Source organism: Porcisia hertigi, chromosome 34 (assembly GCF_017918235.1).
Source record: "Porcisia hertigi strain C119 chromosome 34, whole genome shotgun sequence".
Taxonomy (NCBI): Eukaryota; Euglenozoa; class Kinetoplastea; order Trypanosomatida; family Trypanosomatidae; genus Porcisia; species Porcisia hertigi.
This window is the reverse complement of record NC_090593.1, coordinates 1,284,180-1,298,891: the sequence shown is the minus strand read 5'-3', so window position 1 is coordinate 1,298,891 and position 14,712 is coordinate 1,284,180. Positions and strand designations below refer to the sequence as shown.

At 55.6% G+C, this 14,712-nt stretch overlaps 5 protein-coding genes across 5 annotated transcripts; all 5 read right to left on the bottom strand.

Moving 5' to 3' along the window:
* Positions 1–486: 486 nt before the first annotated feature.
* Positions 487–2,244, bottom strand: JKF63_01881 (uncharacterized protein; the record flags this gene model as incomplete). The annotated part of the gene is made up of 1 exon (XM_067897925.1): positions 487–2,244. The coding sequence occupies one exon, from the start codon at positions 2,242–2,244 to the stop codon at positions 487–489; it is 1,758 nt and encodes a 585-aa protein (XP_067754082.1).
* Positions 2,245–2,773: 529 nt separating this feature from the next.
* JKF63_01880 (uncharacterized protein) lies at positions 2,774–4,009 on the bottom strand (the record flags this gene model as incomplete). The annotated part of the gene is made up of 2 exons (XM_067897924.1): positions 2,774–3,786; positions 3,817–4,009. 2 exons carry the CDS (start codon positions 4,007–4,009, stop codon positions 2,774–2,776), a joined length of 1,206 nt encoding a protein of 401 aa, XP_067754081.1.
* A 968-nt stretch (positions 4,010–4,977) lies between these two features.
* Positions 4,978–5,721, bottom strand: JKF63_01879 (uncharacterized protein; the record flags this gene model as incomplete). Its single annotated transcript, XM_067897923.1, has 1 exon — positions 4,978–5,721. The coding sequence occupies one exon, from the start codon at positions 5,719–5,721 to the stop codon at positions 4,978–4,980; it is 744 nt and encodes a 247-aa protein (XP_067754080.1).
* Positions 5,722–6,461: 740 nt separating this feature from the next.
* On the bottom strand, positions 6,462–7,763 carry JKF63_01878 (uncharacterized protein; the record flags this gene model as incomplete). The annotated part of the gene is made up of 1 exon (XM_067897922.1): positions 6,462–7,763. The coding sequence occupies one exon, from the start codon at positions 7,761–7,763 to the stop codon at positions 6,462–6,464; it is 1,302 nt and encodes a 433-aa protein (XP_067754079.1).
* Positions 7,764–13,242: 5,479 nt separating this feature from the next.
* Positions 13,243–14,268, bottom strand: JKF63_01877 (uncharacterized protein; the record flags this gene model as incomplete). The annotated part of the gene is made up of 1 exon (XM_067897921.1): positions 13,243–14,268. One exon carries the CDS (start codon positions 14,266–14,268, stop codon positions 13,243–13,245), a length of 1,026 nt encoding a protein of 341 aa, XP_067754078.1.
* Between the last annotated feature and the right edge of the window lie 444 nt (positions 14,269–14,712).

Below are 14,712 nucleotides of genomic sequence, written 5' to 3'. Positions count from 1 at the left end.
CAGCGGAATGGAGGGGCATTCGCTGTCTCAGGAAGCTCCAACGACACGCCACTCGGGGACCTATCCGCCAAGATCAGTCACGAAAACGTGCCATGACTTCGGAACGCCGTAGATGCCTGTGTCTCGTGGTGCCCACACGCTCAGCGATGTGTCCCCCTCTTCGCCACCAGAAAAAAAAAGGGACAGACGGCTGGTGGTGGTGGTGGTTGGGAAGGGGGAGGGGGAGTGCACAGAGAGGGCGGGGAGCTTTGAGGGAGAATCAATAGTATACATTCAATGAGCCCCAAAAGACACTCGAAAAAAGCGCCCAGAGAAAAAAAAATGCCGCGATCTGCGGCGAGTGCAGTGGTCAGTCAAGCGGAGCGGTTTTTTTTTTTGCATTTGGCAACAGCATGGCGAGCATCCGCGAATATCACTTGCGAGTTTCTGCCAAAGATGCATGGAGGCGGTCGCACGTGCCCATCAACTTGATGTGATCCCCGCGATCTACGACTCAGTGATAAATGTCAAGGTGCCTGGCTTCTTTTCTTCATTCTGTTTCGCAACAAAGCGCCTCTTGGCCAGTGCTGACATCTTCTCCACTTCCCTGGATATGTCCTCCTCGGTAGGTATATGACAGACCTCGTCCATGTGAAATTTCCAGATTGGGTCGAATTCCTTTGTGGATTGGCGGAGCAAGTACCGCGCGCCCATGCACAGCTGCTCCCCAACAATGAGGCTGGCCAGTCCCTTTACTGACATGCCTATTTGTGGCAGCGTGAAACCCTCCGTGATTCTCTCGTACTCCACCTGCTGCACCCGCGGGACTTTGGGTTGGTTCGGCGAAGCGCCAAGGTATCGACCAGTAATTCGCGTGTCGGCCACTTGGTCTTGGAGGGCACCATCCACGAACCCCATGCTACACTTCATGTACTTCTGCGAAATGGACCCGTGAATGCGATGAAAAGATGAAGTGAGGAGCTGCACCTTCCATACCCAGTGAAAGCGTACATGCGGCGTCCAGCTATAGTCAATCTCATTTAGAAACAGCATAGCGCGCTGGAGATTCTTCTGAATTCCCCGTTCGACCAACAGAAGACGTGCACGACGCGAAGGGAACGGCGCACTCAAAACGGCATCTAGAGAACTCTCCAGCTCATTCAGAAGCGTCGAGATGTGTGACTCCGCCGCTTCTCTCAGTGCCACAAAACCCGCGTACTCCTCGCACTTTGTCTCCAGAGATAAAAGGATGGAAGAAAAGTTCTCCATGTCTCCGAGGAGCCGAACGCAGCGCGCCAGCAGGTTCAAGCGAGTGAGCGCCTCGTCTGTGTTCACCGCCGGGGTCGTTCGCAGGTAGGCCATCGTGTACTGAAGCATCCACTCAGAGGTGTGGGCAATGGCGAGGGTTTTGTACGCTTTTGGAAGCAAGCACTCGCGAGTGTACGCCTCCACCTCTACTGCGCCGTGCAAGACCCGGGTTGGTGGCCGATTCAACGACGACCGACCCTCTGTGGAGTCAGCAGAGTTCGGTACTGCTTCATCGTCCCCCCCATTGACCGCCATCTCACGCGGCACTACGACGTCTTCTGTCAGGTCACCACGCTCCATCGCGGCTAGTACACGAGACGCAGTGTCCAACAGCTGTTCGAACGAAAGGGGTGCGCATTGTCGAAACAGAGCCGCCTCCACGGTCTGAATGTTGTCCTCCATCTCCGAACGGGCATCGTGGATGGAGGCGGTAACCCGTGAAGTGGAGCGCAGCTGATGCAGGAATTCTCGGACATCATCGGCACAGTTCCCTTTGAGAGCCGCTAATGATGGGGTGGTTGAGCAAATAGAGACGCTTACGGAGTCCTCGGTGTCAGACTTTGGCGATGTTGGATCCCCCTTTATCTGCGTCAATTCTCCCGCGAAGTCTTCGAGGGCCACGGGTGGTGCAACTGGGGCGGCTTTCTCCGCGTTTTCGTCTACGCGCTGGAGCCAGTTCCTGAAGTTGATGCGCTCAAACAACTTCTTCTCATCTGGCTTGAGGGGTGGCAGTACTCTATGCGGGGTATAGTGACCATCTTTCAGAGACGTAACGGCGAGCTCGCCAAGACCTTTAGCGAGTGCCAGCTGCTCCACCTTTCGATCCTTGCTCACTTGCTGCTGCTGTTTCCGGAAGCCATCACGCAACTCCTTCTCAAGCGCGTCGCGAGAGTACGCCGGAGGCTGTGGCGCTGGTGTATCCTTCGCCGCACTCCAGCTTGCCGGTTCTGCACTCATCGTTTGCGCGAACGTGTGCGCTTCTGCACTGACATGGCCCAATAGTGAAGAGAATACGGCGGTGTAACACAACGCGCGGCATGGCGGTAGTGGCAGTGGTGGAGCAATGCGGAGAGGAGGGGAAAAGGGAGGAAAAGGGGGAGAGTGATCGGTGAGTCATGAATGAGCTCTATTACACCGCCTTTACCACTGTGGGGCGAGACCGCGGCGAGGAGCCCCAAAGAGCCGGTGCCCCTGCTGTCGTTGCGGTCTATCATTCGAGAGCATGTGTATGTGTATTTATAGTGCCCAGCATTCTCATTTCTTGGGCCTTTTTTCCTCTCCTCTTTCTCGCCCCGGTCTGAGTACGTCTTGACTTGTGGTTTGTGAGCAGCACAGCTAGAGGGAGAAAAGAGGCTGCCTTTCAGCTCCGCCACTCAATGCGGAAGACGCGCGCTCTGCCCGACGGGGGGGGGGGGGGAAAAGCATTGAGAGAAGCCGAACAGAAATGCAGAGCCGTTTAAAAAAAAAGTGGATATCAAGAGCGCAGCTACAGAATCAAGTCCCTCGTGAGAAAGAGCCACAGAAGCAGCAGGAACACAATCGCCACCACAGCAGCAGCAAACATGCTAGTCTCATTGAGTGACTCCAAGTCGTCTCCGAAGAAGAAATGCAGCGCGAAGGTGTAGTCGCGCGTGTTTCGATGTGTTTCCAGTGAATTGCCATCCACGGTTTCCACGCGCACCATCGCCGTATGCTTCGTGACATCAGTGCGCAGCTGCACTCCGGTGTCGCAGTTCGGACTGCTCACCAGCTGCAATGGGGTGTCACCAGGGAATTGTGCACGACACGTAAAGATGTCTGGTGCCCTTGGGGAGCAGTAATACGAGTAGAGGAGTGTGAATCTCTTTTTACTTTGTCGGTGCTCGGGGTCTGCAGTTGGACTGCTGCGCCACGAGGTGGTCAAGTGAACGTCTGCCGAGTCTCTCTCATCCCAATGTACAGGGACAGGGCTCACCACATAGTAGAAGAGGGGCTTCCAGCGCCGCGAAGTACCAGAGGTCGACTTCGGCGCTGACGCTGCTGCTGTCACAGATGTCTTGAGCGGTTGTAAGCAGCCATCATTGGCCAGATCGCACTCCGCCACATCGCCTGGAATTAAAACGTCGCCGATGGTAACCAGCAAATTGTCTTTCAGTCGTCCACATTCACTAATCGGGAAAAAAAAGACGTACCAGCCTTCCTGCAGGTTGCGCATCAAAGGCGAAGACCCAAAGGCCGATCGTGTGTGAACTTCGTTGGTAGTTCCTGGGCCTACCGTGGATTCTTGTGGCAATGAATCTGCATCGCCTTTGCGGAGGTGATACGACTGACACAATCGGTACGAGCACGTCTTCAACGTTGTCTGTGTGTGTAGCGCGCAGCGCATGCACGGCACCGCCTCTACCTCGCACACAGAATACAGGGCGAACAAATCGACTTCACCGTCACCCAGGGAAGATGCACGGAGGAGCTGCTCATGTACAGCTGCATGGCGTACTGCTGAAGAGTTGGCACCGGATGGTGCGGGGGGATCAGTGGCTGCACCATCACCAGAGACAGCACCAGTTATCGCGTCACCGGCGGTACCGCCACGTTCCACGGAAAGATGATCCGATGAGGTGGCGGCTGCCGTTGTGGGTGGGTAGTAGCGCATTCGATAAAGTCCCGATAGGGGTGGTACGCGGTACGGCAGCACCCCGACCGGGGGCCGTTGCGCAGAACCCTTCCCCCTGACGAACACCATCACTAGTGGATCTTAGCCGATGACGCCCCACTGTTGGCCCGGGGTATCGCGCACAGCACCCAAAAAGGCTCGGTGCGGATTTGGCCCCCCGCCCCCTCAAAGGAAAAAAGAAAAATGTAAGGGGGGAAATGAGGAAGAGGTGTGCGTGAATCGAGCCACACCTTCATGAAAGAGAAACAGAAAAGGTCATCCGAAAAGAGGACTGTGAGGAGACGTGGCCGTGTGGAAGGGTAGGGGGGGGAGGGGGGGGGGCATTGCACCGACACCGCATCAGACTTTTCGGATGAAGTTGATCCCACCAAAGAGGGATTTTTTTTCACTGCGGAATAACCAGTTTCGCTTTTTTTTTCTTCTTTCCCTTTTGTGGTAGTCCAGGGTTAGGGCTGTAACTGGGAGAGGGGGGGGGGGATGGGCTCATACAGTGGCAACGAGGCCCCCTCCAATTCGAGGCGCAAAGCTCAGAGGAAACAAATGCGAAATCTATTTGAGAGCACAGCACATGTCTCTGTGAGTTATTCCCCTTGAGCTGAAGGTCCGCCGATGAGTGGCGTAGTACAACAGAGAGATCAGAGGAAGACGGAGAAAAGCTCTCCGCTCATTTTTGCTTGTTCTTCTTGACCTCGTTTTTTTTTTTGGAGGGGGGAGAGTCACACTGATGAGTTGTTTAGCCGCGTGAGGATATGAACAACAGCAAAAAGTGGGGATTACTGTCTTCATCCTCTACAAGATGCGTATGCACATAGCCATATGAACACTCACGCCCGCACAGAGAGAGTTAAGCTCTGGGGAGGGGGGGAGGGCGGAGGAATACACACGCGATAGGAAAGGTAGGTTGTCCGTGCATCCCCCCTCGTGTGGTCATGAGGAGTTTTTTTTTCCGCGAGACACACATCGTTTTGCAGCAACCGCGTGTCAGGTATCCCTTACCGTTATGTGTGCGGGTATACGAAAACTGTGCCGTACAGTTTTCAAGCGGCGCTTTGATCCCCGTCATCGTTATCGCTGCTGCTGGTGCCACTGTCAGTACTGCTACTTCTGGAACCGAGACTGCTGGCGTCGCTGTTATCAGTGCTTGTAGAGGTAAAGCTGGAGCTGCTAGTATCCGAGTCCGTGTCTGAATCTGTCGTGAGGCCCTCGTGCTGCTTTGACTCGGGACGGATAGAGTGACACAGAAGACACTCACGGAACTTGGCGGAGATCATCACTTGACAGCGACTGCAGTACCAGTAGATGGTGTCAAGTTCGTGCGTTGGCGGGTTCCACTGAATCTGCGACTCATCAGAATTGGCGTAGTACAAATGGCGGGTTTGTGGATCAAAGAACTCATACCAGTCTTCACCAACGTGAGCAAATGTGCAGTCGCGGGTGTCATGCATGCCACCACAGTCGCGACAAAGGTATTTTTTGATACGGCACTGTGACGTCGAGTGGCCACGTTGACCACACTGACGGCACCCACGCTTGGCATCCATTAGCGGGTAGTTTTCTGGGTTCTGCTGAAGACGGCCACAGTACACCGTCCAGTGAGCTTTGCCACAAATGTGGCAGTGGAAGTCACGCGGCACTGGGGGTTTATCCTTAGTGGTGATGTGACGATGTCGAGAGCTGCCGGCACTGCTGCTGTGGCGGTGGTGTTTCTTGACACTGGAGCGGCTCTCCTTTCGTCGTTCGCGGCGACTCTCTCGCCGGTCGCTGTGTCGGCTGTGACTCATTGGACCTGAGAATGAAGTAAAGAAGGGGTAAGGAAGATGTCACACGAAGCATGGGAATCGGTGCGAAGAATAAAGGTGCACACACCAAAGACGCAGCAATGGCCATCTTTTCCAGAGTATATTTGTAAGCGTAGAATTGGCATGCGCCAAGAGAAAGGCGGTGGTATGCTGCACCTTCTTGCGCGTGTGTCTCGCGTCACTGAACTGGCTAATGTTCGTAAAGTCTCAGATATGCGAGGTGATTTATTCTGTTTTGTGTATTCTTTCCGCCTTTTCTGGTTATTTTTTTTTCTGCTTTGTTGTCAAGACAAATTTGTGGCGAAAGCGTCCGCACTACCCCCTTCCCTTTCCCCTTTCGTGTGTGTATGTGTGTGTGTGGTGGTGGGGGGGGGGAGGGGGAGAGGGAGGCGACGCAGCAACGCAAGTACTCCGTGGAGGCGCACATGATCAGTAGCCAAAGAGCAGAGTGTGTGGGATTCGAGACTAGTCTCCCTGTGTTTCTGCGCAACACACCGCACTGTTTTGGGATTCCTTTGGTATATGATTCCATCATCAGCAGCATCACTTCTTTTTTCCTTCTTGGACACACACACACACACACACAAAAAGGGCGACTCAGCACCTTTCAGCAACGGCGCGATAGAAGAATATAAAAATCGAGAGAAAATTAGTGCAGTGAAATTCATTCCCGTGGCGCAAAATACTTCTCACGGGCGTTTCTTTTTTTTTTTACACATCAATCACTTCGTCCTTGATGCCTTCAACAGAACTTCGCCTTCCTGGACAATTATTTGCGTCACGGCCGCCTGTCGAGCAGATACTTGCGCGCTGGTCATGTATGACTCCGGGACTGTTCCACATGAGAGCCGCCACATCTGCTCGGATTCGTCATCCTTTGCGCAGACCGGTGCCATGGCCTGCAATCTTATTTCCTCCCCAGCCTTTAGCGGCCGCTCCGGCACAACGTATATCCACTTGCCGCTCGCTTGTCCCTGGAAGTCATAGCCGAACTTCTCTCTGAAAAAGGTGTTCATTTTCTCTGCTGACCTGTCACGCGCAGTCCGGGCGATGACGTGAGCGTTTGTTTCCTTCCCTCCGTGTGGAAAGAGATGAACCACCGGCACAATTCCAATTGACCGCACAGCTCCGATGGAAAGGGGGGTGGAGTGCGACAGGGAAACACTGACCGCCCAGCGTAGGTCGTGCAATGGTACTTTGTTCACCAACGGGCCGCCGTTGATGTAGTTGCGGATCATCTGCAAGAGCACATCGGCGAGGCAGGTTTCATGGGAGTCAAAGACGACTTCCTCATCGAAGTACGGCGCGTTTTGCAGTGTTGGCACTTTACTCAAGAGATCTGCGAACAGGTGTCGAGGGTCGGTTAGTGGGCTGCTCTTTGCTGTGATGAGATCGGAGACGATCATACCGAGGGATGAGAAGAAAAACTGGCAGATATCAACATCAGTGTTGCCGCCAGTATTGTACTTATGAAACTCCGCCTCGCGTTGGGCGTCGTACAGGTTGTTACGGTCATCGATGTCAGCAGTCGGATCACTTGATGTTGTATTTGCGTCTCTAAACCCGATGATCAAGTCTTCCGGAATCGCCAGGAGAGGTGTGAAGGCCTCCACATCCTCCTTTACCCGAAAAGAATGTTCTCGAAACACACTATGGTGCCGTCGTATTTCTACTGTGGGGTGCACAAATACGTGATGATCATGACACCACATCATCAGTTGGTAGTACGAGTGCGTATCAGCCCACACTGAAAGGTCCATCGCATATTGTTTGTACAGACGACGTCGATGCATCATGTGAACTTGGAATTTTTTGGTGTTCGTGTTATTGTTTGAGTTTCTCTTCAGTTCTGCACTGTCAGCTGTATCACTCACGTTATCTTCTCGGGGCTCGGTGCTTTTGTGAAGGGCATTCACCTCGCACATCACCTCATGTCGTTGCCTCGACAGTCCGAGAATCCAATCATTTGCTATCATGAACGAAGGACTGCCATCCGTCACATAACAAAGCGCTGGTGCCTCCATGTTTTCAAGTCTTATTCACACATACGCGAGAGTGCTCGGTTCACTTGAAAACGTGAAAAAAAAAACGGAGATAAGCAACTGTACTAGTGAGTGGAAGTCGTGAGGGTTGCGTTACGGCGCTCAACTCCGCGGGCCAAACAACCGAGAGAAGCGCACAAGCTTTGAAGCGTAGAAAAATGTGCAGAATGAAAGGAGCGAACAAAAAAGGTGGCTGCACGTCTCATCCCACCCCTGGCCCGTGCCCCGGTGAGGGTCTCCCTCCCCCTCTTCCCAGCCGCCATCGCGCACACAGTCACCTGCGTGGCATCAGCGCACCGAAGAGCTCAGTGCAGTCGCAGCAGCGACGGAGGCGTGAGTGCACCTTTGCGCAGTGCGGATGCGGCGCTGCCGTTTGTGTCTTATACGAGAAAAATATATACTGAGGGAGTTCAGTGTCTCGGCTTGGCTTGTTACCCCCCCCCACTCACCCCACCCCTCGTCTATCGAGGCTGACGCATCCTCAACAAACAAATTCGGTGCTAACTCCCCCTCCCCACCGCACGGCGCCCCTTTGCGTGATGCTCACAGCACACTGCCAAAGGATGCGTACACACTACGCCACAACGCCACCAAGTGCCGCCCTCAGCTGAAGTGAATAAAGCATTGGGATAAGGTGTGGTATGTCAGTCGGCACAGCACCGAGGCGCTACGACAAAGGAGCATACCTGCATGACATCACGCGGCACACACGCAGAGAACCACAAAAGAGAGCGACAGCCCACACACAAAGACGCGGGCTCCGCCACCACAAACCCACGTTGGGGCAGACTTCGATTCTAGGAGTGTGATGATGGTTGGAAGCTCATCGGAGGAGCGCTCGAACCGAGAGAGACTCCACAGTGCACGGAAAAAACGCCGGCACCGCGGCGGCACAACGCTGGCCACGCAGCAACGCCTTCCACAGAGCGCACCTCAACACGGCGGCACGCACACTCGCCCAATCTCCGTCCACAATAATCACCGCCATACGATGAACAGCTACGTATGAGCAGCGGTTGGTGTGACGTCGCACGGTGGCTGTTGGCGCGCAACGCAAACCCTGTCCCCAAACCCAGACCCCAGCATCCGCCTCCCCCCTCCCCCCCCACACACACACGCACAGACCAAAAAGTGCACCCTCAGATCGGAGCGAAAGATGAAGTTCAAACGGTGATCGTCAGCAACGCATCGGAAGCTAGTAGTAGTAGAGAGGACTTTGTCATCATACAGGGGCACCGCACAGGCACACGGTGAAGGAAAACTACGTGCACGCACAGAAGCCTGCAACTGGGGCAGCAGCACCCCCTCACTCGGTCGCTCTCACGCCGCTTTGGTAGTGCACATAGCCGAACGACGACCTCAGCTCACACTGCGTAGCAGACGTTTTTATTTCTCTGGAGCAGCTTCACGCTCGTGCGTGCCACCGATAAGCGGCACCACGCTCTGTAGCGTTGGTGTCCAGCGAGTGTCCTCGCACCGCTTCGCCCCCAAGCGGAAGTATCTTCGAGCACCTCTTCAGGTACACACACACACATACACACCACACCACACACCATACATACATACATACATACATACATACACACACCATACATACTCGGTAGCCCTACTAGTAGGTTTGGCGACCTGTGGCAGCACCCTGGGGGTGTCAAGGAGGAGGAGTGATGTGTGTGTATGCATGTGCTGATACACACACGGTGTCACGACCGTCGACCCCTTTTACCACAGCTCCACCAAAGACACCACCTCAATATCACGCTTGCGGGCAGGTTAAGCCCCTCTTCCAGATCACGTGCTTGGCCCCGGCACAGAACAGTTCCACGATCGCCGTGAGCCGCGGCACACACGCAGAGAACCACAAAAGAGAGCGACAGCCCACACACAAAGACGCGGGCTCCGCCACCACAAACCCACGTTGGGGCAGACTTCGATTCTAGGAGTGTGATGATGGTTGGAAGCTCATCGGAGGAGCGCTCGAACCGAGAGAGACTCCACAGTGCACGGAAGAAACGCCGGCACCGCGGCGGCACAACGCTGGCCACGCAGCAACGCCTTCCACAGAGCGCACCTCAACACGGCGGCACGCACACTCGCCCAATCTCCGTCCACAATAATCACCGCCATACGATGAACAGCTACGTATGAGCAGCGGTTGGTGTGACGTCGCACGGTGGCTGTTGGCGCGCAACGCAAACCCTGTCTCCAAACCCAGACCCCAGCATCCGCCTCCCCCCTCCCCCCACACACACACGCACAGACCAAAAAGTGCACCCTCAGATCGGAGCGAAAGATGAAGTTCAAACGGTGATCGTCAGCAACGCATCGGAAGCTAGTAGTAGTAGAGAGGACTTTGTCATCATACAGGGGCACCGCACAGGCACACGGTGAAGGAAAACTACGTGCACGCACAGAAGCCTGCAACTGGGGCAGCAGCACCCCCTCACTCGGTCGCTCTCACGCCGCTTTGGTAGTGCACATAGCCGAACGACGACCTCAGCTCACACTGCGTAGCAGACGTTTTTATTTCTCTGGAGCAGCTTCACGCTCGTGCGTGCCACCGATAAGCGGCACCACGCTCTGTAGCGCTGGTGTCCAGCGAGTGTCCTCGCAACGCTTCGTCCCCAAGCGGAAGTATCTTCGAGCACCTCTTCAGGTACACACACACACATACACACCACACCACACACCACACATACATACATACATACATACACACACCATACTCGGTAGCCCTACTAGTAGGTTTGGCGACCTGTGGCAGCACCCTGGGGATGTCAAGGAGGAGGAGTGATGTGTGTGTATGCATGTGCTGATCCATACACACACGGTGTCACGACCGTCGACCCCTCTTACCACAGCTCCACCAAAGACACCACCTCAATATCACGCCTGCGGGCAGGTGAAGTCCCTCTTCTAGATCACGTGCTTGGCCCCGGCACAGAACAGTTCCACGATCGCCGTGAGCCGCGGCACACACGCAGAGAACCACAAAAGAGAGCGACAGCCCACACACAAAGACGCGGGCTCCGCCACCACAAACCCACGTTGGGGCAGACTTCGATTCTAGGAGTGTGATGATGGTTGGAAGCTCATCGGAGGAGCGCTCGAACCGAGAGAGACTCCACAGTGCACGGAAGAAACGCCGGCACCGCGGCGGCACAACGCTGGCCACGCAGCAACGCCTTCCACAGAGCGCACCTCAACACGGCGGCACGCACACTCGCCCAATCTCCGTCCACAATAATCACCGCCATACGATGAACAGCTACGTATGAGCAGCGGTTGGTGTGACGTCGCACGGTGGCTGTTGGCGCGCAACGCAAACCCTGTCCCCAAACCCAGACCCCAGCATCCGCCTCCCCCCCCCCCCACACACACACGCACAGACCAAAAAGTGCACCCTCAGATCGGAGCGAAAGATGAAGTTCAAACGGTGATCGTCAGCAACGCATCGGAAGCTAGTAGTAGTAGAGAGGACTTTGTCATCATACAGGGGCACCGCACAGGCACACGGTGAAGGAAAACTACGTGCACGCACAGAAGCCTGCAACTGGGGCAGCAGCACCCCCTCACTCGGTCGCTCTCACGCCGCTTTGGTAGTGCACATAGCCGAACGACGACCTCAGCTCACACTGCGTAGCAGACGTTTTTATTTCTCTGGAGCAGCTTCACGCTCGTGCGTGCCACCGATAAGCGGCGCCACGCTCTGTAGCGTTGGTGTCCAGCGAGTGTCCTCGCACCGCTTCGCCCCCAAGCTGAAGTATCTTCGAGCACCTCTTCAGGTACACACACACACATACACACCACACCACACACCATACATACATACATACATACATACACACACCATACATACTCGGTAGCCCTACTAGTAGGTTTGGCGACCTGTGGCAGCACCCTGGGGGTGTCAAGGAGGAGGAGTGATGTGTGTGTATGCATGTGCTGATACACACACGGTGTCACGACCGTCGACCCCTTTTACCACAGCTCCACCAAAGACACCACCTCAATATCACGCTTGCGGGCAGGTTAAGCCCCTCTTCCAGGTCACGTGCTTGGCCCCGGCACAGAACAGTTCCACGATCGCCGTGAGCCGCGTCACACACGCACACCAATGTGTACACTGGTGCGCTCGAGTTCAGAAGAAGTTGCGGAACAGCGCAGTCAGGTCATCCGACTAGGCGCATCGGCAGTACCAAGACAGTGAAGGCTGTAAAGGATAGTGCATGCGCAGCCTCGATGGCGCACTGTGCCTAGACACGATCGGCTGGTCTCCAGGCACAAAGAGGTACGCCATGAGCGCCACTCACCGTGCAGAGTGGGGGGGGGGGGGGAGGGATTCTGTGTCGGTGTGGGTGCGTCTGTCCACGTCCGTGAAGGCGAAGTGGTGGGAAGGGCGCAGGTAGGAGGGTCGAGATCAGAAGGGGATGAGACACAACGCAGTGCAGAAGAATACATTCATACGTGAGAGGTCACCGCCTCCCACCCCGAGACAAGATCGAACGCCCTAGGACGTGTCGTACAGCGCAGCCGATTCCTCGTCTTGGCATGGGGGGCGGGAGGAGGGGGAGTCGCTGCACACATACCCGTGACGACCTCCGATACAGGTCGCGGAGAGAGACAGGAACTGGCGGGCACACGAGCGCAAAGTTTAGCCAAACAACACGCCTGCATCGGCACCGCGGGACCAGCAACAATGTCCAGCGTCCTTGTTTATGCGTGCGTACTCATGGGCTCTTTCTACACCCAACTTGGGCAACGATGGCAGTTTACACCAGGTGAGAGGGGGTATGGTGAAACCGTACCGTAAGTGCTGACTCGCACACCTCACTTTCTCTCGCACACATCTGCACACATGCGCCCACGTCGAGAAGCACAAACGCTCCCTCGAGCATTATGTAGTCCATTACCCCTCCTCCCTCTCTCCCTTCTTTTCACTGCGGTGGCTGTGCCACTCGTGGCCGCATCGGGTGCGTGTCGCGAGCGCCACGGATGGGGCCAGCATGTCGCATGGCCGTGTGGACAGGCGGGCGTGTGTTTAGGGCGTCGTACGCTTCACCCGGAAAGAGAGACGAGGAGGAGGTCTCACAAAAGAATGAAATTGCATAGATGCATTCGCGCACACGTGCGCTCAGGCAACAAGAGTGTATAATGAGATAAACTAGGGTCTGGAACAGCAGCCCACCCTCAACCCGACACGCTTACAGAGCACAATACAGACCAGAAACGAGTGAAAGGCGATATCATCTGCGGGGGGGAGGGGAGGGGGGGAACTCAATGTTCATACTATCAACCAAAGGCAGAAAAATTCCGCCGTGGGGGGAAAAAAGATGTTCAGCTTTCCTCAAAGTGACTCTCCAGTGCCTACCGCGGCAAGAGGTACGTCTCCGTATGTTGCAGCGGCAGGCCGGGTGTGCCCTCCCCACCTCCCTCTTTATCGGTCTGCTGCCACGGTGGGTGACTATTCATGTTTGGATGTCTCCCGCACATCCTCATCCGCGCGCACCACAACTTCGAGTTCCGGGCTTTTGGTGGGCAAGTCCTGCCGCTGACGCTCCGCATCGGCGAGTGCCTTAGTGCGGTTGGCCCGGATGTTGAGGAATGTGTACAGCAAGCCCGCGGACAGAGCAATCATAATACCCACGTAGCCCGTCGCAGTGGGAAACTGGTGGAACACCAACATGCCCAGGAAGGCAAGCGGAATCTTGTTCAGCGACCCGGCAACGCTCATCGTGGTGGGGGAGGTGGTCGACATACACCAGAAGACAGAAAACGTCATCGCGGAGCTCACAAGGACCGAGATGATGATCACCAGCTTGCCGTCCACCGTCGTCTCACTACATGCAGTCAGAAACGGTATGATCTCGTCGTAGCCCATGAGCAGGAAGAAGGGGAGGGACAGTATGTTGTTGTAGAACACAGGACCGTAACGGCCGATCGAATTACTGACAGAGCCAAGCACTGCCTTCATGTACAGCGTGTAGGAGACGGTGGCGATGATGTTCGTGAACGTCCACGCAAGCCCCGCCGGCGTCACCCACTGGTCGCCCTTCGCGCTGAGGTAGCTGCCGAGAAGCATCAACGCAAACGAGAAGTAAATCGACAGCGTTTGCGCCTTGCCGTAGAGGAACCTGTCACCGAGCGCCGTGCAAACAACACCAAGGTTCTTGAGAATCGTCTGCGCCGCGACGGACATCATTCCCAGGCTCTTCATGGACGTGAACAGCATTGCGACGAAGAGCACAGTTAGAGGTAGCCACTGCTTCGCCACGGACAAGGAAAAGTCCGGGTAGCTAATAAAGCGCGTCGCTTTCGCAAACGCCACAATCGCCAGTGCGCCACCGTTCTGCAGCATCAGGATTCCCAACGGGAAGTCCAGGCAGTATGTGGTCATGATCAGTTTGTTCACGAGAATCATGCCCACGCTGCAGGCACAGTACATCACCACGGAGACGGCCGCCTCCATCACAGAGCGAGCGCGACTCATAGTAGACGCGGATGGTATCCTCTCGGATTCGGTTGTGTCGGTGTCTCCCCTCTCCCCCGTGCCGCGGTAGTGCCAAGCACAGCACGCCCTCGAGACACTCAAATCTCCAGTCGCCAGCGGATGTTTCTCTTCACCCGTTTGAGGTGAGGGAAGTGGCCAACAGCCCCAAACGGATAATGGAGGTCTTCGGTTTTGCCCGTGCCGAGGGTCCTACCGCACAATGATCCACGTGCACGTGTGCGCGTGTGCGCGTGGATGTGGGTGCGAGGGCGAGTGGAGTGGAGTGGGGTGGGGTGGAGAAAATTGGGGGGAACGCAGGGACGGTGATGGGTGAAGAAGCGGTGCTCGTAGTCGGTGCCACCGAGCGCACGCACAACAGACACGACCGTTTTTACCCCCTCCCCGATTCACACCGGTGCTGGCGGGTGCTCTCGCCGCCGTGAT